Source organism: Penicillium psychrosexuale (genome assembly GCF_028828465.1).
Source record: "Penicillium psychrosexuale strain IBT 29551 chromosome Unknown utg000002l, whole genome shotgun sequence".
NCBI lineage: Eukaryota > Fungi > Ascomycota > Eurotiomycetes > Eurotiales > Aspergillaceae > Penicillium > Penicillium psychrosexuale.
Window position 1 is genome coordinate 4,551,985 of NW_026643187.1, and position 19,836 is coordinate 4,571,820.

General features: G+C 49.4%; 9 protein-coding genes across 9 annotated transcripts; 3 read left to right on the forward strand and 6 right to left on the reverse strand.

Moving 5' to 3' along the window:
* Window positions 1-631: 631 nt before the first annotated feature.
* On the reverse strand, window positions 632-1,895 carry N7518_002845 (uncharacterized protein; the record flags this gene model as incomplete). Its single annotated transcript, XM_057183772.1, has 2 exons — window positions 632-1,349; window positions 1,417-1,895. 2 exons carry the CDS (start codon window positions 1,893-1,895, stop codon window positions 632-634), a joined length of 1,197 nt encoding a protein of 398 aa, XP_057045222.1.
* A 1,963-nt stretch (window positions 1,896-3,858) lies between these two features.
* N7518_002846 (uncharacterized protein) lies at window positions 3,859-4,041 on the forward strand (the record flags this gene model as incomplete). Its single annotated transcript, XM_057183773.1, has 1 exon — window positions 3,859-4,041. One exon carries the CDS (start codon window positions 3,859-3,861, stop codon window positions 4,039-4,041), a length of 183 nt encoding a protein of 60 aa, XP_057045223.1.
* Window positions 4,042-4,064: 23 nt separating this feature from the next.
* N7518_002847 (uncharacterized protein) lies at window positions 4,065-5,162 on the reverse strand (the record flags this gene model as incomplete). The annotated part of the gene is made up of 3 exons (XM_057183774.1): window positions 4,065-4,134; window positions 4,322-4,833; window positions 4,896-5,162. The coding sequence occupies 3 exons, from the start codon at window positions 5,160-5,162 to the stop codon at window positions 4,065-4,067; spliced, it is 849 nt and encodes a 282-aa protein (XP_057045224.1).
* Window positions 5,163-6,262: 1,100 nt separating this feature from the next.
* On the reverse strand, window positions 6,263-8,359 carry N7518_002848 (uncharacterized protein; the record flags this gene model as incomplete). Its single annotated transcript, XM_057183775.1, has 3 exons — window positions 6,263-7,309; window positions 7,403-7,630; window positions 7,694-8,359. 3 exons carry the CDS (start codon window positions 8,357-8,359, stop codon window positions 6,263-6,265), a joined length of 1,941 nt encoding a protein of 646 aa, XP_057045225.1.
* An 866-nt stretch (window positions 8,360-9,225) lies between these two features.
* Window positions 9,226-10,492, reverse strand: N7518_002849 (actin-related protein 2/3 complex subunit 2; the record flags this gene model as incomplete). Its single annotated transcript, XM_057183776.1, has 6 exons — window positions 9,226-9,305; window positions 9,356-9,404; window positions 9,458-9,558; window positions 9,614-9,752; window positions 9,810-10,338; window positions 10,431-10,492. 6 exons carry the CDS (start codon window positions 10,490-10,492, stop codon window positions 9,226-9,228), a joined length of 960 nt encoding a protein of 319 aa, XP_057045226.1.
* A 171-nt stretch (window positions 10,493-10,663) lies between these two features.
* N7518_002850 (snoRNA-binding rRNA-processing protein DIP2) lies at window positions 10,664-13,651 on the forward strand (the record flags this gene model as incomplete). Its single annotated transcript, XM_057183777.1, has 3 exons — window positions 10,664-10,680; window positions 10,739-10,990; window positions 11,053-13,651. The coding sequence occupies 3 exons, from the start codon at window positions 10,664-10,666 to the stop codon at window positions 13,649-13,651; spliced, it is 2,868 nt and encodes a 955-aa protein (XP_057045227.1).
* Window positions 13,652-14,556: 905 nt separating this feature from the next.
* On the reverse strand, window positions 14,557-15,921 carry N7518_002851 (metalloendopeptidase WSS1; the record flags this gene model as incomplete). Its single annotated transcript, XM_057183778.1, has 2 exons — window positions 14,557-15,583; window positions 15,638-15,921. 2 exons carry the CDS (start codon window positions 15,919-15,921, stop codon window positions 14,557-14,559), a joined length of 1,311 nt encoding a protein of 436 aa, XP_057045228.1.
* A 741-nt stretch (window positions 15,922-16,662) lies between these two features.
* Window positions 16,663-18,211, forward strand: N7518_002852 (DUF1776 domain-containing protein; the record flags this gene model as incomplete). The annotated part of the gene is made up of 4 exons (XM_057183779.1): window positions 16,663-16,695; window positions 16,753-17,089; window positions 17,149-17,312; window positions 17,369-18,211. 4 exons carry the CDS (start codon window positions 16,663-16,665, stop codon window positions 18,209-18,211), a joined length of 1,377 nt encoding a protein of 458 aa, XP_057045229.1.
* A 254-nt stretch (window positions 18,212-18,465) lies between these two features.
* On the reverse strand, window positions 18,466-19,503 carry N7518_002853 (uncharacterized protein; the record flags this gene model as incomplete). The annotated part of the gene is made up of 1 exon (XM_057183780.1): window positions 18,466-19,503. The coding sequence occupies one exon, from the start codon at window positions 19,501-19,503 to the stop codon at window positions 18,466-18,468; it is 1,038 nt and encodes a 345-aa protein (XP_057045230.1).
* Between the last annotated feature and the right edge of the window lie 333 nt (window positions 19,504-19,836).

The window sequence follows — 19,836 nt, forward strand, 5'->3', positions numbered from 1 at the left end:
GAGAATGTATTGACTCAAGGAAATATTATTATTTGTCTTGTTTAGACTCAAGTAACTATAAACGATGGACAGACTAGCCACACCGCGTCAAGTAATGGAATCCCTCATGGGTAAATCGTAAGGAAATTGGTCTCAAAAGTGATAGGAGGGTTGCCATAGGAATCATCAGCTTGACCGGTTGGCATCATGGCTTCGGTGCAAAATATCAATACACAATGTGGGCTGGTTAGAAAGTTGCCTGAGCCGATTGAAATACCAACAGGTGGGGGCATGATGATGACCAGGCATAAGCAATCAAGCTTCGCGCTGGAGAACTCGGGGATACATAGAGTAACCCAGCTGACATGGAAGCCATTTCCCGTGGTTTGATGGGGTGAGTGTTTCACTGCAATGCATGTCCGGGTCCTGATTCGACGCTTGCAAGGCATCATAGCTGCGCAAGAGCGATGTAGTTGGGACAAGCTTTTGGCGATAGATATGAGAATCTAGATGCTAGACGGAGAACAAGAGCTTGCCTCGTGCGCCGATGTCCGTCAATGGCAACTGGCACACGTCCGAGGCAAGCAGATCAAGACGCGGAATTCAAGATGGATATTTGTGAAAGCCTGATCGTAAAACCAATGGGTGCATCTCATCCATCCCGTTTCTTGCAAGATGCAACCACAACAGAGATATCGTCCATTTTGCCTCCTTGAATAGCCAGACCCTCATCCACTGCCTTCTCCATGTAGGGACTCTCCGCAAATGGATCCTGGGCAATCGTGAGAGCAGCATTGAGCAGTTCCCTGGCGACATAGACATTGCGGCTATCAGACAGATGAGCGTGCTGCGCAACATTTGTTGGCGCCGCGCGCTCTTCCTCCCATTTGTCAATACTGTCCATAACGATCTTCAGGACCTCATGCTCCCATAGGTTATCCATGACGCCATCCGAGAAGGCCAGGACGATGTCGTCCTCCTGCACCTCAATTTTGGACAAGACTGCATCCTTTCGGGGTGTGTCGATACTGTTTGTTCCAAGCTGCATGGGACAATCGAACCAGTGCCACTGCTCGGCTGTGCGGAAAATGACCTTTTTCTCGCTCGGTCGGATCACGAGGATCTTGCAATCGCCCAGGTTCGTAACGTATAGCAATGGCTTCTGTGTGCCGTCTTCGCCCTCGATCCAGTGTATTATGGCAGTTACCGAGGTTGTCGTGCCGAGCCACTCGGTAGGAGATGTGGTTGCCCGCAGGGTCTCCTCGAATGCATACTGCAGGTATCCGACCGGGTCGATGGCAGGCGTGCTGTGGTCGAGATTCCTTTCGACCTCGAGGGCCCAGAAGTGTAATAGCAGTCTAGACCAGAGTCTGTATCGGGGAAGGAAAAAGTCAGCGATCGTGGCATAGGATAGAAATTGAAATTGAGACCACTCACGCAGCATGACCACGAGGTTTCGTAGCCCAGGCGCCTACGCCATCGTTGACACCTATGAAGTTCTCTGCGACGATGATGGCATCGTCTCCGTTGTTCAGGCCACGGATTAGCTCGCCCTGGACGGATAATCTCTTATCCTGGCTTAGCCCGTGTGTCGTCAAAGGATCCGAGAAGGATGAGGAGGGTGGGGAGAGGAAAGGTGGAGGGAAGGGTCGTGAAGGTCGTTTGGCACATAGAGCGTAGCCAGTCTCGAATCGAAAAGGCGATTTGGGAGAACCGACTGGCTGGTCGGGAGCGGGAGTGGTGACGCCGTAGGAGGGCCACACTGCCGCCGCGTGATATGGCCGTGCTGTGCTCGGTTGTCGGAGGCGGGCACTCTGGACTGTGGCTTGATTTATGCTTATGTTCACGATCCACTTGCTAATGGACGTCCATGATGATGATAGTGAGTGTGACACGGCTGCTGCCTTGGTCACCATCCCTAACTTGGCTCTTTGTGCACCAAGATGGGCTCGGCGAAGGGGCTCTGGGGCATTAAGGCATGAAAGGTGCAAAATGAAGAGACGGAGTACAAGAGAACAGTAGAAAAGAAGTTTTGACTCAGACCTGGGCTTGAGGGAGAGAAAAGAAAAGTGCGACTCACCGGTAAAGGCCGAGGGTGTCTCGAAGATATCACTGGTCTGCGCCGCCGACTGTGCCTTACACTACGTAGTATCTCTGAGAATATGAAAATCTTTGAAATCGCGAGTTTTCTGGGATTTATTCTTCTTCTTACTTCATTCTTTCATTCCTTTTTCATTCTTTCTCTTATTTCAGTTACATTTGTCCAGAATCTATCTTTTTTTCAGAGCAGTTGAACCCCGCCACTCTTAGGGCTACATCCACTTATCTATATCCCTGCCGATCCAATGATCCGCTCAGAACTTGTCAGAACTTGTCTATATATATCCCTGATTCGCCCCATTGGCACACATGTTGCAGAAGAGAAATGAGAGCAATCTCATAGTTCACATGCTATCAGCCAAATCAGAGCAACTACATCATGACCTCAAAGTGAACCACAAAAGCATACATAGCGAGGAATCCGACGCTAGCCCAGAGAGCCCAATAATTCTGGATAAGAACAGACTAATGATCATCGCCCACTTTCGCGGGTGGCTTCAAGCAGCAAATCTATAAATGTCTTTTGGTCTTCATCCAATTGCGTCATACTTAACCACTACTACTATATTTTAGGCGGCGGCGAAGCCTGAGCTTCCGAGGGACCCTGTCATGTCACATTCTTTCTGCTTCATCCATTGGTCTCTTCACTTATTCTATCATACAGGTACTCACCAAGAAGTCTTTCTCTCCTTATTCTTATACTAACCTTAGAAGCCTTCTGCGAAAGAATCGTGGGATTCTCGAATAGGAGTATGACTTGGCACTTCGCGGGCGAAACGGATGTCTGTCTACAATACGGGTTAAACACAGAATATCTCTTCCGGTTCCGAGCCACGGACTTATTTCTTGCAGAACATGCCCTACGTGAAGTAACGCAGCGTGAGGAAACGTTACACCATAGGGTTATAGCCTTACAAAAGGCTGTAGCTATCGAGTCTAATAGGGCAACTTGAAGAAGCAAATAAACAGCTCGAAGAGGCTCAAGCGCAATACCTAAAAAAAGAATACGCCCTTTACCAAGCAGAGTATGCCCTTGATATGCACGCTAAAGATGCTTATAATAGCTTAAGGCGTGATGCTAAATGGTTTATGCGCGAAGAAATGGTTCAGGATTGTTCGGATCGAGGCGGCTGTTGTAGCCGGGAATGTGGATGCTGTGAACAGAGATATCTTTCTGAAAGGAAGAAAGGTAGAGGCCATTGCACTGTAGAGTGCGGGTGCTGTATCAGCTTTCGAGGATTCGAGCTTCCGAAGAAAGACAAAGAAGAAAGGAGCAAGGACTTGAAAACTAGTCTTGAAGGATTGTATTCGGCCTATGCTTTACATTTGGCAAATTGCTATTTTTGCCCATTAAGGAAACCCTGGTCTACCTAACAGATCCTCATCATATGCTTCATGTTTACTTCCTCGCTTATTGGCTTACTTACTGTTATCTTGTTTACTTGAATAGATTGTTTGTTAGATAGCTAAGCGAGAAGCTTTGAGGATTGCAACATTTGCAAAGTAATCAACTGGCTGCTTCCAACTTTACAGCTTGCTTCTTCTTTCTCTCCATCTTAGTTATTCTATATTGAAAGCGCTCTTCTATCTTTGCAAGACCTGGCACGTCACAGGTGCGGTGAGAAATAGTTATGATGATACCTATACCTTGCTTCAGAATCATTTGCTAAAATAATGGACTCGTTTTATTGCTCGAATTATACTCTATACCTACTCACTATGATACATTCGGCTGCATAGATGTGTTCGTACTTACACTTGAAAGAAACCATCGCCGGTATGATCTCTGGTTCTTCATCTGCAGAACCTCAAGAATGTCAGCAAGGCCAATCCATCTATCACACCGCGATAACCATTGACGGTCTGATTGGTATTTCCAGAGACGGCAAACCTGCTCTTAACGCAGATATGGTCCAGTCTGTCGACCCATCTACACAGGATGGCATCGCAGTTGTCAAATAGCGGGAGTGTCCGCCAAGGCGCCCTTACTCGTAGAGGCGCTCTACCAGTGCGGGTTGAACGCTATCGATGGCAGCCATGGTATTCTCGCCCCGGCTATATACACCTGTTACCTCTCTGTATACATGAGAATAGAAACCAAGAAGAACAATCAGGGAATCAAAATTCTATTAATGATACCAAATGAAAACACAAAAACCAACGAGGCCTTGGGAGACTATGGGTATATAAATAACAGACAAGAAACACCGAGGCCAAACCAGGCCAAACCAATAATATGTACATGATGAGCAGGGGGTGACGGCCTGCGGGAGGAAAAGGATGAGCGGATCCACCATTCGGCCGGTTCCGGGGTAGGCGGTTGGAATAAGAAAACAAAACAGAACATAATCTTTTCTGAAATATCCTCCTCTTGCTAGTGCCGTGGACGAGGTAGTGGAAGACGTAGGCAGCATAACAGAACCACCCCGACCACGGCACCACATCCTTCTCCCAACACCTAATCACGCCCTTGTCTTTGAGGGCGTGGAAGATGTCGGGAATGGTTCCGAAATCTCCGGGCTGAGGAGCCAGGCGGCATCCCTGCGGTGGCACGGCAAACTCCACTGACTCACAGTCTGCCTTTTGCACCAGGGGGAGATCGTCGCCGGCGCAGTTGTCGTACGGGACGATAAGACGGGGAGGGGTAGGCTTCTTCTCTTCCGCTTCCTGCTCGTCCGCGTCCATCTCGCTTGTCGCGGGGGACTGGGCCGTGCCTGGCTGAAGAGATGGGGCCTCTCGGGCTAGAGTCAGGCACTTTTAGTGAGTATAGGTATCTTTTCCAAGGCCTACACCTCCCACGGGCACTTTCAACTTACCTCATCAACGACTTTAGCCCAAGCTCCTCGTCCTTCTGTTCGAAATAATTCCGTTGGTAGTTCAGGAGGCCCTCTGGCCATGGAACCTTCAGAAATAACTGTTAGCACGACAGACATAGCAAGAGAGAACGAATGAGACATCACATACCGCACCACCAATATCACAACCAAAACCACAAAAGCGAGGCCAATTAGGCTAATGAGGGGGGCTTTCCACGGCTGTGGGTATCTCTCCGGGCATCGGCATTGGTTGGCATTCGACTCCATTTTGATATGATAGATGATGTGACTTACAGGCCTACCTATAGTCCACGGGGGGTGGTCTTATATACCCATGAGCAGGTATACCCAGAGGCAGGTACACCTGGAGGCAAGTGCACCCGGACCTTCAAATCAAAGTGAGTATCGCTTGGTTTGATCTCAGGGCGACTAAGTGTGCCACCGGTATACTTCTAAGGTTGAGTGTTTTAGATACAATTGCTTCAACTGGTACATTTTCTATTTAAAGACCAATAGGTAGTACAAAAACCAAATTCGAAGTCAGTATAGACACTAAAAAAGACATCAGAAAAGCCATATATTGAATCTGTTAATCATACTGTCGAGTCGTAAACAATTGAACCGTGGGTAAGCTTAATAAATAGACGAGGCTCTAGATACCGACCAATCAAAATGCAATTATCTCCAGGGTTGGCCGACCTTATTTTGACCTCATCTCCACAGTAGTACGGTTTGTCTAACTTCGGCTGCATCCTAACCGGCCTGGCATCAATCGTCGATCTGACTGAAAGCTGGAGAGAGCTTCAAAATACCACAAGATACCGGCGAAGATTATTTCCTCGTCAATACTGAGCTATTATTATTATTAAGGTAGGGGATTCGTGAAGCCGGGTAATCCAAAATCTATCACTTATTATGGGTCCCACAAGTACAGCCTCGTGCTCTATTGTTGATGAAGTTAAACCGTCGGATATGGGATAGGTGAGTCTGTACGTAACATGGAATAGCATCTGGGGGTTAATCAATTCATTTTGAAAATGGATATGTAGACCTCTCGTGGTCACTTCATCAAATAAATGACATGGTTCATGATCAGTTTCATATCTGTCAAATGATATTATTTCCCCTTGGCTTCCCCTTGCTTCCCTTCGATTGTTTCTCCCCAACAATCCCACGGTGAGATTGACTAACCTTTCCTCCTTTCCTCCTTTCCGTTGTGACTTTGTTGTTTGCTTTGAAACGCCACTTCTCTGGGAATCCTCGCTTGTAGTCCATCAGCTGAACTGAAATGTGAATCGTAAATCGTAGTCATAGCTGCAGTCGTAATCGTAATCGTAAGTCGTGGTTAGAGTGACAGGACTGCGATCTTAGAAGCTTTCCTGGGAGCCTCCCCTGGAAGTCATCTCGCGTTCCCTTGCAATCAACAGAGAAAACAGTTCGAAAGCATGGTTCAACACATTGGCGATATCAGCAGCCTTGACATCACGTTTGAGCTCAGCCAAACCTTCGAAGAACATGCGAGCAGTGGTAGAAGCAGTAGCAGGGAAAGCAGGAGTTGGTAGATTCCGTCTGTATGCAAGTCCACGCTTGGCCGCCATGATGCGTACATGTCGTTCTGCACAAGGACAGTCGCGGCGATTCTTGTCGGTACACTCCCAGGAACATCCACAGATAGAGTTGCAAATGCACTTTCGTCGCCTGGCAAGGTTGTAAAGTCTGGGGATAGACTCCGTCCTGCGCAATTCTCCGATAGTTGTTCCCAGACCTTTAGCAGTATCCGACAAGCGGTTATCTTTCACAACATCCGTGTCCCAGACAGCCGTTGGCACATCTTCCAAGGGGATCCATGGCAGCTCCTCGAATGGAACGTCGTCAGGCGGAATACTCACTGGAGTCATAGTGAGATACTTCTCCGACATTACTGCCATGGTCTCTGCTGGGATGAGGTCAAAGAATGGAATGAGTCCCTTCCATTTCTGACAGTAGGCCCCCTGTCTGTAGGAGACAGTTCTCATTGCAAATGGGCGGTATCCGAGGGGGTCAAAGAAAGGGACATCGTTCTGGCTCTTCTTTTTCATAATCTGGTTGATGTATCCTTGTTGGAAGTAGGCGATAATGTCTGTCCGAAGGATTGCGCAGATCTCTGGAGAGTCCAGTACTTCCTTGAACGCTAGGACGATGCGGTAGAGATGATCAGCCTCTGGCATAAGGAATGGCATCTCAACCCGCAATGCACTAGTGTCGACTGGGTAGGAACCGCAGAGCTCAATGCAGGCCAGCTCAATTGTGATGCGGGCATATAGGGCATAGTAAAGGTTTTCGACGGTGTCAACTAGCACAGCAATCTTCTGGGAGCGAATGTTTTGCTCGCTGCGTCTGATCCAGTATGGCAGACCGGTCTGGTAGTTGTCCGGCTAAGAGTGGAAACTCGGTGTTAGCTGTTATATTTCCAAGAAAAAAGGCGTAAAAGTATGGGACAAGAGTAAAGTTGTAAGCTCAAAATATACCTCGGCGCCGTAATACAAGAGGATAATCTCCATCATCTTCGACATTGTATACAACTTGCCGAAAATGCGCACGATGACACCGAGATGAATCGATTCCTCAACAGGATCCATGTTTTCGGGGACCACGAGCTTGGTTGGGGTTGTGGGCGAGGGCACTGATGGGACCATGACCCAGTCGTCACTACTGACGGTGTAGAGACGAAGACGGCGCTGGCCGCTAGACGCGAGCTATCACAGGTCAGGGTCAAATCTCTCAAAAGTGAAACCAATGCATGGTGCCAAGTCAGTTACCAATGTCTCAGAGAATCCTGATCTGTCAACAAGCGAGCCAAATTGGAAGGGTGTTCTTCCCTCAGATATAGTGGTTGAAGTTGAGGAGATCATTGAAGGCATGGTCGAGCTGCTGGGAGCTTCGGCCTTCCGGGGGTGATCGGTACCGTCTGAGACTATGGACAATGCTTCCTCCACAATTGACTGGCAGTATTTGTAGAAGCGTTCCTTCATCCGTTCAATCTCCTCATGTGGAGGGGCCTCTCCATCTTTGACGCGGGCACAAGCCTCTTCCATAATGGCCTTGGTGGCCTGGGCATACGCATCAATACAGTTCTTACCCCGTTGGATAAACAAATCCAAGTCCTTTCCGGACTTCAGAGCATTCAGGCGAGCCATGGAAATGGTAGAAGCCATTGCTAGAGGATCAAGATTGGCATTGTCCGCCATGGGGACAGTTGGGAGAGGAGTAGGTGGGAACATGAATTCAGAATAAACAGGGGCATCGTCCGATACAGGGCGCTGGAAACGAGGATAAACAAGCTGCTTGTCCTGGGCAAGCGCACGGGGAGTCTCTTGCTCACGTGTAGCTTGGGTTGCAGACTGCGAAGACTGCGAAGACTGTGAGGTCTTTCGTAGTTTGCCGAGAGCAGCTCCCCATATACCAGGTTTGTGGTTGTTAACCATGTTGAATTTCTGGTGTTTTTGTTTTTCAATCACAGAATCTTTGCAGTGTGGGATTGTTGGAAAAGGAAGAAAGGAAAGGGCAGGTACGTGGGTATTTATACTTGCCCAGATCATCAGTACAATTGTCCACTCACTCGATCAACTATGGCGAACGGTCCATATCAGGTAGGCGCGACTCACCACGGCAAACGCCGCAACACATTTAACCTTAAATGGGCAGGACCAACTGCGCGCTTCGAAGCCTCACGACACATTGTGCACATAATACAAGTATTCATAGATGTAAATAGGACATGATCTCGTAAACGCGTTCTTCGAACACTGGAAGCGGCTGGAGAACCTATTCGAGTGTTGGCTAACCTTATAAACCAACCTTACAACCGAAAATACCTAGGTAGATCCATGGATGTATGATGCTTGCCAAATATACCGGCAAGTCAGTGCCAACACCTTTCCAAGTCAGGTCCGTATGAGACTATCATCAACGGAGTGAAGCAAGAATACCAGACACCAACACCCGGTGCCCATGGGGCCTCATCTTTATCCCGAGCTTAGCTTTGGGCTCTTTTTCGGGGCTTGTCTCGGTTCCACGCACCTGTAAGGCCGATGTTTCCCCAGCCCGGTGTTTCAGAGGCTGAAAATCCGCAGATCAACGCAGTTCAATACCACATGCTATATACAACCACCCTACCAGCTTATCAGAACCGGAGACTGTCTTCTAAGAGGGCAACATGAACATCCACCTGTGTACGTTCCAGATCGCCTAGGAGCAAATGTGCTGCTAGGTAGCATGGGAACAAGGAAAAAGTATATAAACAATAACAATAAACTTGAATTGGCTCATACAAACAAAGAAACTCAAGGCTCTAACCCTGCACTCGGAACGTACGACCACTAGCAGTCTTGCGCTCACGTTCTTCATTCTCGGGCCGAGCTCGGTTGAGCACTGTTGTGAGTTAGCAGTGAACATACTTTCTTTGCTCGGACGATACATACCCTGGAGGAAATCCGCTGTCCTCTTCCTCATTCGAGTGTGGATGTAGGCCTGCAAAATGTTTAGTGATCAATCCCTAAACAAGACCGAGAGAAACCGCATACCTTTGAGGCTTTGATGTGGTAGTGGAAATAATCACGGAAGGTCTGGATGTGAGAAATGTTTTCATAACGACGCTGCGGGGTCAGGTGTCGAGGGAATAGAACTGCAAGCCGAGTCAGCACTAAAATGGAGATTGATAGCGCAATATGCATCCATACCGAAGGTGACATAGCTAACTTCGCCTCCAGTAGCATTCAGACCAGGAACGTTTGCAAGCTCAAGAGGAGGGTCGTTACGGAACAGGACCTGGGGGGCGTTCTGAAGTGTCAAGACACGTCGCCGGGCGTCGACGAATTCCTATGGGCTGTCAGTCAGGGGTTCTCATGAATGGACCAATTGTAGCAAAGTACGAACCTGCAGGAAGACCTTTCCAAAGATCCGGTCTGTCTCTTCGCGGAACACGGTGCTGAAGATCACTGTGACTCGGTCCCAGTTGGCCTTGATATAGATGGCCTCCTCTTCACGGTAGTGAATCGCCATAACTTCACCGCCTTCCTGGATACCCTGTGGTGCTGACTCTGAGGTGTACCTGGAAGCCTCCTCGGCGAGCTTGTTGAATTCGTCGAATGCTTTCTCAAAGGGGGCAGCCATTGCATTCCGTTTCAGGAGGGCAAGGTTCATAATCAGGTCATTTCGGGCCTCCTCCTCTGCGGGCAGGTTTTCAAGATCGATTTGTACCGAGAAATCATAGCCAGGCTCCGGAGATACAATATAAGGACCGTATTCTCTCTCCAATACCTCCTGAGCTCCATACTGGACCAGTTCCTTGTAGCATTTCACATTGATCGAGATGAGGATCTTGGTCTTAGACTCGGGGGTAGAAAGGTGAAATGTCACACCGTCGAAGTCGGAAACCACTTGGTCAATGGAGGTTGGGGGTGCTCTGAGTTCGGCTTGTTAGCTGGGTGCCTGCTTCGGGGTTGTGTGTATACAATGCGCAGGATCGCATTGCCGAGGAGGAGGAACAAAACATACCCAGAAAAACGCTCCGTAAGGAGTGACTGGATCAAAGCATTCTGATAATCTAAGAGTAGCATGACGGGCAGGACAATGGATGGTATTCAGTGCAGATAGGTGGCTGTTGTGAGGTCGACCGTGATCGTCATGGGCGGTGGGGGAGCCGGAGAGGTCGCTGTCGCCGACCGTATTAATTTTGTCCTATCGATAGCAATCGGAGATTCCAAAAATTTTCCCATCCACCCTCAACGATGGTGAAATCATACTTGTACGTGCGATTTTCTGTGGTTTGGAATCCTCTGATCTGAGCGCTAACCCTTACACAGTAAGTTCGAGCATTCGAACACATTCGGGCTCATCGCCTCGGCGTCTTCGAATGCGGTTTGGGCCAAAGATGACCAGATTGGCATTGCACGCCAGACGGGCGCCGGACGAGCAATTGTCGGCGCAGGTGAGGAAGTTCTGTGTTGGGATGTGAAGAAGGGAGAACTTCTTGGAAGATGGCGCGATTCTGTCTGCAGAGCGCAGGTTAGTGTGATCACTCAGAGCATGACAGATGAAGATATCTTCGCGGTTGGGTGAGTGTCCTCTGGTGTGACCTAGTCGGATGGTTTTCTCTAACTATTATGTCCCTTCTCAGCTACGAGGATGGAAGTATTCGTCTTTGGGATTCGCGCACCGCTACGGTCATTATTTCTTTCAACGGTCACAAATCCGCCGTCACCAAGTTGGCCTTCGACAACGCCGGTGTGCGCCTCGCCAGTGGTTCGAAAGATACCGATATCATCCTCTGGGATTTGATCACTGAGACTGGTCTTTTCAGACTTCGCGGACACACCGATCAGATCACATCACTACACTTCCTATTCCCCTCCCCAGAATTGCTCACTGCTTCCGGATTGAATGAACACTCGGGATTCCTATTGACCACCGGAAAGGACGCATTGATCAAAGTATGGGATCTTGCCTCTCAGCACTGCATTGAAACACATGTGGCACAATCAAATGGCGAATGCTGGAGCTTGGGTCTTTCGCCTGACCAAGGCGGATGTATCACAGCCGGTAACGATGGTGAACTTAGGGTTTGGTCGATTAACGAGGCGGCTATGATGGAGATCTCCAAGGAGAAGGTGGGCGCGGATGGTCGCCGAATTCTCACAGAACGAGGAACTTTCTACCGACATGGCAAAGACCGCACAATTGGCATCCGATTCCACCCCCGCTCAGACTACGTTGCATTCCATGGTTCCGACAAGTCAGTTGAGGTTTGGCGCATTCGCTCTCAGTCGGAGGTACAGAAGAGTATGGCCCGGAAGAAGAAGAGAAGAAAGGAGAAGGAGGCTCGCACCGAGGAGAACGCACCGGAAGAGGATAACGATAAGCCCGAGGATGTTTCCGCCGCTCCTGTATCAGAAGTCTTTGTCCAACATGTCATCGTGCGAACTGGTGGAAAGGTTCGTTCCTTTGACTGGATGACCAATAAGTCAAGTGGCTTGAACCTTCTTGCCGCAACAACCAACAACCAGCTTGAAGCCTACAACATTGTGCCAGCGAACAAAAAGAACACCGACAGCGAGGATCCGGACTACACTCGGAGCTTGGCAGTGGACATTCCTGGTCACCGAACAGATATCCGGTCAATTGCATTGAGCTCCGATGACCGAATGCTTGCCTCTGCTTCAAACGGCACTCTCAAGATTTGGAATGTTCGCACCGAAAGCTGTCTACGAACACTTGAGTGTGGATATTCCCTGTGTTCTGCATTCCTTCCTGGTGATAAGATTGTCGTTGTTGGTAACAAGAACGGAGAACTCGAGGTATTTGATATCGCATCCTCAACATTGCTCGACACTATCAAAGCCCACGACGGACCCGTGTGGTCACTTCACGTGCACCCAGATGGCAAGTCTATGGTCAGTGGAAGCGCAGACAAGACAGCCAAGTTTTGGAACTTCCAGGTCGTCCAGGAGGAGATCCCGGGAACCAAACGTACCACTCCCCGTCTCAAGCTGGCACACACCAGGACGCTGAAGGTCAACGACGATATCCTCAACCTTCGTTTCTCTCCGGATGCACGACTTCTGGCGGTTTCTCTCTTAGACAACACCGTGAAGGTCTTCTTCGTCGACTCCCTGAAGCTTTTCCTCAACCTTTACGGACACAAGCTTCCTGTTTTGAGCATGGATATTTCTCATGACAGCAAACTAATTGTCACTTGCTCAGCTGATAAAACCGTTCGACTCTGGGGTTTGGACTTTGGTGACTGTCACAAGGCCTTCTTGGCCCACGAGGACAGTATCATGGCAGTGGCATTCGTTCCTCACAACAAGGATGGAAACGGTCACAACTTCTTCAGTGCAAGCAAGGACCGCATCATCAAATACTGGGACGGTGACAAGTTCGAGCAAATCCAGCGCCTTGTTGGTCACCACGGTGAGATCTGGGCACTTGCCATGAGTCGCACTGGTGATTTCATTGTCAGTGCCAGTCACGACAAGAGCATCCGCATCTGGCAGCAAACAGACGAGCCGCTGTTCTTAGAGGAAGAGCGTGAGAAGGAAATGGAAGAGGCTTACGACAGCACACTCACCGCGTCCCTCGAGCAGGAGGACGGCGAGGACGGCGAGAAGGCCGAGGCCGTCGATGCTGGCAAGCAAACGACCGGCACTCTCATGGCCGGAGAAAAGATCATGGAAGCTCTGGAACTAGGCCTCGAGGATCTCGAAGTCGTACGCGACTGGCGCAAGGTCAAGGCTGCCAACCCCAACGCCGCCGCGCCTGATCGTAACCCAGTTTACCTGGCTCTCAACAACGTCTCCGCCGAGCAGCACGTTCTGAACACCGTCCAGAAGATCCCCGCAGCTGCGCTCCAGGACGCTCTCTTGGTTCTACCATTCTCCAAACTCCCCGCTCTCTTCACCTTCCTCAACATCTGGGCTGATCGCGAATGGAACGTGCCCCTCACCTGCCGCGTGTTGTTCTTCATCTTGAAGACCCACCACCGTCAGATTGTTGCCAGCAAGATGATGCGCCCTATGCTCGACAGCATTCGGGTGTCGCTGCGTCGGGTCCTTGCCCGGCAGAAGGACGAGATGGGCTTCAACCTTTCCGCACTGCAATTCATCGGCAACCAGATCCGCGAGCAGAGTGTCACGGACTATATTGATGAGGATACCTGGGAGGAGCAGCAAGCCTCCAAGGGCACGGGCAAGAAGCGCCAGTTTGTCAGCGTTGCCTGAGTTTAGGATTAGGTTTGTGTACAAGCATGTCTATTGGCGTTGTGATCATTTTCGACCTCGTTACCTTGGAGGTTTTCTCTATGTTGGTTTCCATATAAAAGTTTTATATCCTTGGGAGTTGAAGAGAATATAAGGAATGTATTATAGTTCAATTTCGAAGTGAAATATAACCTTTTCTCTGGGATAATTGTCTACTGAATTTTCATAGACCCAAGGGTATCAAAGTAATAGAATAATTTATTCAATTGGTCTAGCTATTATATTCTTCTACGTGCAACAATCCAAGCAATCGATAATACCGGAAACGAATCAGAAATCTGAATTGCGAGAGACATCGTTAGCGATTTACTCCAAGCAATGTTGATCTGTCCAAGACCACAAAGAAACAACAAGCATCAAAGACTCTACTCAGGAGAACCAATGTAAGCATCGACGACAGGGATTTCAGCCCCTGTCATACCTCTTCCGGCTCTTCCTATTAAAATTCCGGTTCTAATGCGAATCTCATCATGATAGAGTCTGTTTGGTGCGATGTTTCCTTGTAGTCCTGTCAGGGGAGTTTAGTGCCACATACCTATTAGTGGGTTCTTCCAGCTTGGACCGAAGGTCAATCTCATTTATTGATCTTGGCCCACGCTGGACTTTGGTGTTGGTTGGAGCTAGAGAAAAGGAAAGAGTTTGTCGGGAGTTTTGTGAGAAAATTTGGCCCGGTGGAGCTTTATTAGTCATTCTGGTCACGTGTTGCTTTTGTATGGGGCTCTAGGTACTAGTGGATACGGAATTTGTATAAAGATTTGGATAATGTTCAATATTCAATCATTATTCATTTATATACCGGCATTTATTTCATAACGGTCATGATTCCATGTACAAGAAATGTGGTGGTGAAAAATCTCGAGGTATGGTCAAGAGGACGGCTTCATAGTCCCACAGCAAGAACATGTCCACCACTGGGTCTCCATAAAGCTACTGCACGATATGCAAACCCATCCAAGAGGCTTCTTATCTGCACCCCGGTCCAAGGATTTGAGGGTATCCAGTGCACGGGTTCGGTTCTTGAAAACAAATGTATCCCCGGGACTCGCTTTCGTCTCTTCCTTTCGACCAAGAGATAAACGCCTTTTCTTCGAGTTTCGTGACTCCGAACGCACTGGCTGGGTAGAATGGCGGCCAGAGGCGGATGTGGATGGCGTGTTGGTCGGAGGTGGTCGTTCTGCTGCACAGGCGTCACAACATAAGAAGGTGGACGGGTTCTCGAGCGTGCACATTGGGCAGATCCAGGGTGTCTCGTATGAGCTATTATCGGCTGTAAGATCAACAGCTTCATTGCGATCTGATGACGGGGCTTCTTTTGGAATTACAGGCAAATCTTCGGAGACTGCAGGTGGAATGTCGGAAGCAGCAGGTGGCGGTGACGATTTTGTCCGAGGTCCTGCCGGGTTTTCTTGACTTGGCGTAACATACGACGACTCATATTTCTCCCTCTCTTCTTCCTGTATCAGTTCAATGAAGGCCTCCATGATGGCCCGCTCGTTTGCGTCATCTTCCTCAGCCTGGGTTCTGAACCCATGCGAGGCCTCTTCCGCAAGTTCGGTGCTTCGGTCTGTACCAGAAGCACAGCCCTGGGTCACTTCAATACGCCGCTGGGCAGCGTCAGCCCGGAGCTTTCGCATATCTGTTCCTCGGAGCACGCGGGTGCCGCCTAGCTTCTTGCCGGAATTTTTGGCAAGAACCCTTCGCTGTTCAGCAGCGGCACGAGCTTGACGTCGAGCTTCATCCAGCGGAATTCTTTGGCCACCCAGACGCTTTCCTTGAGATAAAAAGCCCTCTCCAGTGTAGCCTTTTTGGGCTAGTTGCTCATGCTCATCGCGAAGTTGATTCCACAGCGCATGAAACTGCTGGTTGTGAGGACCGATCACGTTGTGGCAGAGTCTAAACTTTATTAGATTTTGTATTTGTAGGATATTTAGATGTAAAATCACTCACTCATGAAGCATGGTATCCAAAATCTGTTCAAAGGGGAGAAATTGCCGTTGGTCCGAGGGATACCGCAATCTTAGACAAATCTTCTGGCCCGCGTTGACGTTCAGACCCAGCAGGTTTCGCTGCCGCGGATAAAATTCACAGAGCGTGGCCACTCTCCAGGCGCGCTGTCGCATGATCGGTTTGACCAACGATGCGACTTTGCGCAGGATCAAGAGAGCCTCGGCTTCTCGGGGGAGGTTCTTTTCATGGCGATATTCTGATATTAGAGGGTCTAGCTCCCGCATTTTCGAGATTTTTGATCAAGACCTTGCACGATATGGTAAACAGTACACTGCTGGTAGGTTACTGCCTTCGTTGGGATGGCCTCCTCCGAGGCCAGGATCTAAGCAAGAAGATTTCATCAGAGCATGACCTATATGGCGGTGTAGGCAGCCAGGAACAAGTCAAAGGAACATAGCCAGTGATGGAAATTCCAGAATGAATCCAAGTTTGGAACATCCATGGATGCCCTGCATAACTAACGTCTGGATTCACCGCCTGAGATATCAGGTGGTGAATTCGATCACGTGACATGAATATACATCAGATGATGTTTTCTCAGTCATATACTTGTAGACACAATTCTGAATTTAATTGGAAGTGCGCTATATCTAGGTAACACTTGAGCTGGAGGATACTTGGAATGTAATTTCTATCATTTTTGGAGTCTCTTGTTTGCAGTTGGGGCCATCTTGTATTCAGATATATATTCACAGTATGTCAAATTAATACGATAGCTAAGTTCTTAAACCCAACAATCTGATACATTTCACTGCTTCCAAGCAAGAAAAAGCATAAAAATCAGGGTGAAAAAGCCGTAAGACAATGACTAGTCCTGTATACTTCCGGCGGCTTCCCGCCGTCGACTGTTTTATACAACCCGCTGCTCATGTGACCTTTCCGATAACACCGCGAGTGTTATCAGCATCCATCTTATCGAACTTTCGCTCTTCTTTTTCATTCCAACTTGTTCTCAAATAAACAAGATGACGAGCGACGACAAGTTCTTTTTTGACTACGTGAGTATGATAGAAGAAGACAAAGAATGCTTCCGGCGCTGATACTTCCTTACCCAGCTCTCGTCTATCTCCAATGACGTAAGGCGGTATTCTCTCGACGTCGCAGACTCGATCGACCGACAAGTCGACTATGCCGCGCACGCGATCAAAGATACGGTAGCCCAGCAGTCATGGATACCAGCCACTATTCGTCCGGGTCGTGCTCCCCCAAGAGTGCGATCGCAAGGCATGACGGACCGAGTGGAAAGCTGGATGACTCGGAATCGCGCATGGACGGCGGCTATCCTCGCATTTATCGGAACCGGCGTTGTCTTGTACTATGGAAACAAAAAGTTGCACGGAAAACGGAGAAAGGCCAGGAGGGCGAGCAGCGGCGCGAGGAAAGAGATTGTTGGTATGTGTTGCTTGCATATGATCTGCATTAGGATCCGCGTGCTAATTCTGCGATTATAGTGGTTGCCGGATCGCCGCACGAACCGATGACAAGGGCTATTGCCATGGATTTGGAACGTCGAGGATATATTGTATATGTGACTGTGACTTCCGCGGATGAAGAGCATATCATCAAGTCTGAGAACCGTGTGGACATCAAGGCTCTCTGGTTGGACCTTACAACTGTAAGTGCTGTTTGTGTATCCTTTATTCGCGAGAAATCAACTAACATTGTAACTAGACATCCTCATCGCCGGCCGAAATCCATCCTTCGTTGCAAGAGATTCGCTCCTTGATCAGTCAGCCACAATCACCCATCGCCGGAGTGCCCCCGCACACCTGCCAACTGAGTGGTCTTATCGTGGTCCCATCGACCAACTATAGCGCAGGCCCTGTCGCAACCATTCCGCCGTCATCGTGGGCCGACACGGTCAACACCCGTCTCCTCTCGCCTATTCTCACAGTGCAGGCATTCCTCCCCCTGCTGACTCTCCGCAGCAATAGCAGCACTATTGTCTTTGCCTACCCCTCCATATCATCCTCGCTTTCCGCGCCATTTGCTGGACCTGAAGTCGCCACAAGCCGAGCAATCTCAGGCTTCGCGGCCTCGCTTCGTCAGGAACTCCGTCTCCTCGAACAAGGCAATGTGGATGTCGTCGAGCTGCAGCTGGGCAATATTGACCTAGGACCTACATACCGACATGGTCAGAGTCAGATAGCAGGTACAGAAGTCCTTGCGTGGAATACCCAGCAGCGAGCCCTTTATGCCTCACAGTATCTGTCCAGCGTTGAGCAGCGCCCAGTTGCCTCTGCTGGTCCCAGCACCATACGCGGATCCCCGGCGCGGAAACTCCATCACGCTATTTTGGATGCTTTGGAGCCCACCTCGCGGGATATCTTCGGCCGTAAAGCGTCCAAGAAATCTGTCATGTATGTGGGCCGGGGAGCTCGGTCGTACAGCCTGATCGGGGCCTGGGTTCCCAGTGGACTCGTGGCGCTGATGATGGGGTACCGCAGTGGGAATGGGATGAATCCCGAGAGCCCGAGTGGCAGCGGCAGTGAAACCAGCTGGGAGCGGGTTTAGACCCGTGTACACATCTCGCTTCATTGGCACTCCCATCTTTAATATATCAAAAGCACTCGCTTTGAATAATGCTTTTTCATACATAATATCATTGGAAATACTCTTCGCTCTTAATGATTTTGTTATCCACACCACATATTGACATAGTCTTAAAAGCCATAGAAACTTTTTAGATTAGTCGCTACCTAGTTGGGATATCATTGATATGATGCAGCGCCATCCCCTTTGCTATCAGAAGAAGAAAGAAAACAGACCTAGACCGGCACAACCTTCCTCTCATTGGACGACTCACCAAAACACGCATCGCTAAAAGCCTCGTGCGCGCACAGCGGGTCCCGTCTCGCCCGCTTAATCCCACCGCGCGTCAAACGACGACGCAAATGAATCAGCGCCCAGGAAACGACGAAGAAAACCAAGACCGCAGCCAAAACGCCGAAACAGTATCCCGTCACAAGATTGCTCTTCTGCCCGTGGTTGCCGACGTCGAGGAAGGAGTACGGGTACCAGCCCTCGGTTTCGTGCGTGATGTATGCGACGCAGAGGTACAGCAGGAGTATGAGGAGTAGGAACGGGATCGCGATGAAGGGGTGCGGAGCTGTGGCTGGGAGGATGATTTCCAGTAGGGCGTAGACGGAGTTGAGGACGTGTTGGGAGATCTGGAGATGTGGGTTAGCTAATGTGCCTTGTATTCGATCCTTTTTTTTGCTTTTTGTCTCCACATCTGCGGAGTAGAGGAGTGTTGCGGGGTTGGGGTGGGGTTGGATTGTGATATGAGCTCTGTTCATGTGGCGGGGGATATGTTGGAAAGGAAGTATAGAGGCAAACTCGAAAAATATACGTACATTTTGCCAGCGGGTGAATGGCTCCTTGTACCACGGCCGAGCGAAGAGGATAGCCCAGAAGACAACCGTAACGAGAATCGGGAAGGTTGTGACTGTCACATACAATAGACTGTGTAGCACGCGGAAGACCCGTGGCCAGCGGTCGAGGAGAACCGAGTGACCCGTTCGTACGTAGTAGGCTGTATGGATGGCGGCGAATAGCATGTAGAAGCCAGTACCCCAGTAAGTTAGCCAGGTGAAGTAGCTGAAGGAGTGACCAATGGAGGCGGGGTCATCGTGGGTGCCATACCAGCACCAGAAGATGAAGATGGAGGCGAAAATGTACAGTGAGATCAGACCGCGAAGACCGGCGAGGACGGCGGGGGGTAGGATCCAAGATGTCTCGAAATGGTGCTTGACATCGGTAGTCTGGTCAACCCCGAAGAGAGTTGCCAGCGAGCGTCGAGGCATGTTGTTGCACGTCTTGCGATTTCGTTGTGCACTGGGAGGATTGAGGCCGAAGAAGTAAACAAGCAGGAAAAGCAAGATTCAGCTGTACATGTAGGTAGGCACTGTTGGGATTGGAACTGGGGTAATTAATGCTTGCTTTTTCCCGCGATATAGGGCGACCTCGCAAGCCGTTTTGCGCCTTTAGGCGTTTGTTCACGAGGACTAGAGCCAGTCGTGCAGGTGCTTTGCTCCCGGTCTCACCTCTATCCCCACAAGCGCTGGCCATACATAGCGAAATGACTTTGAAGGCTTGTGATTGAATCTGACATTGAATCAGAATCAGGGGTGAGTCTT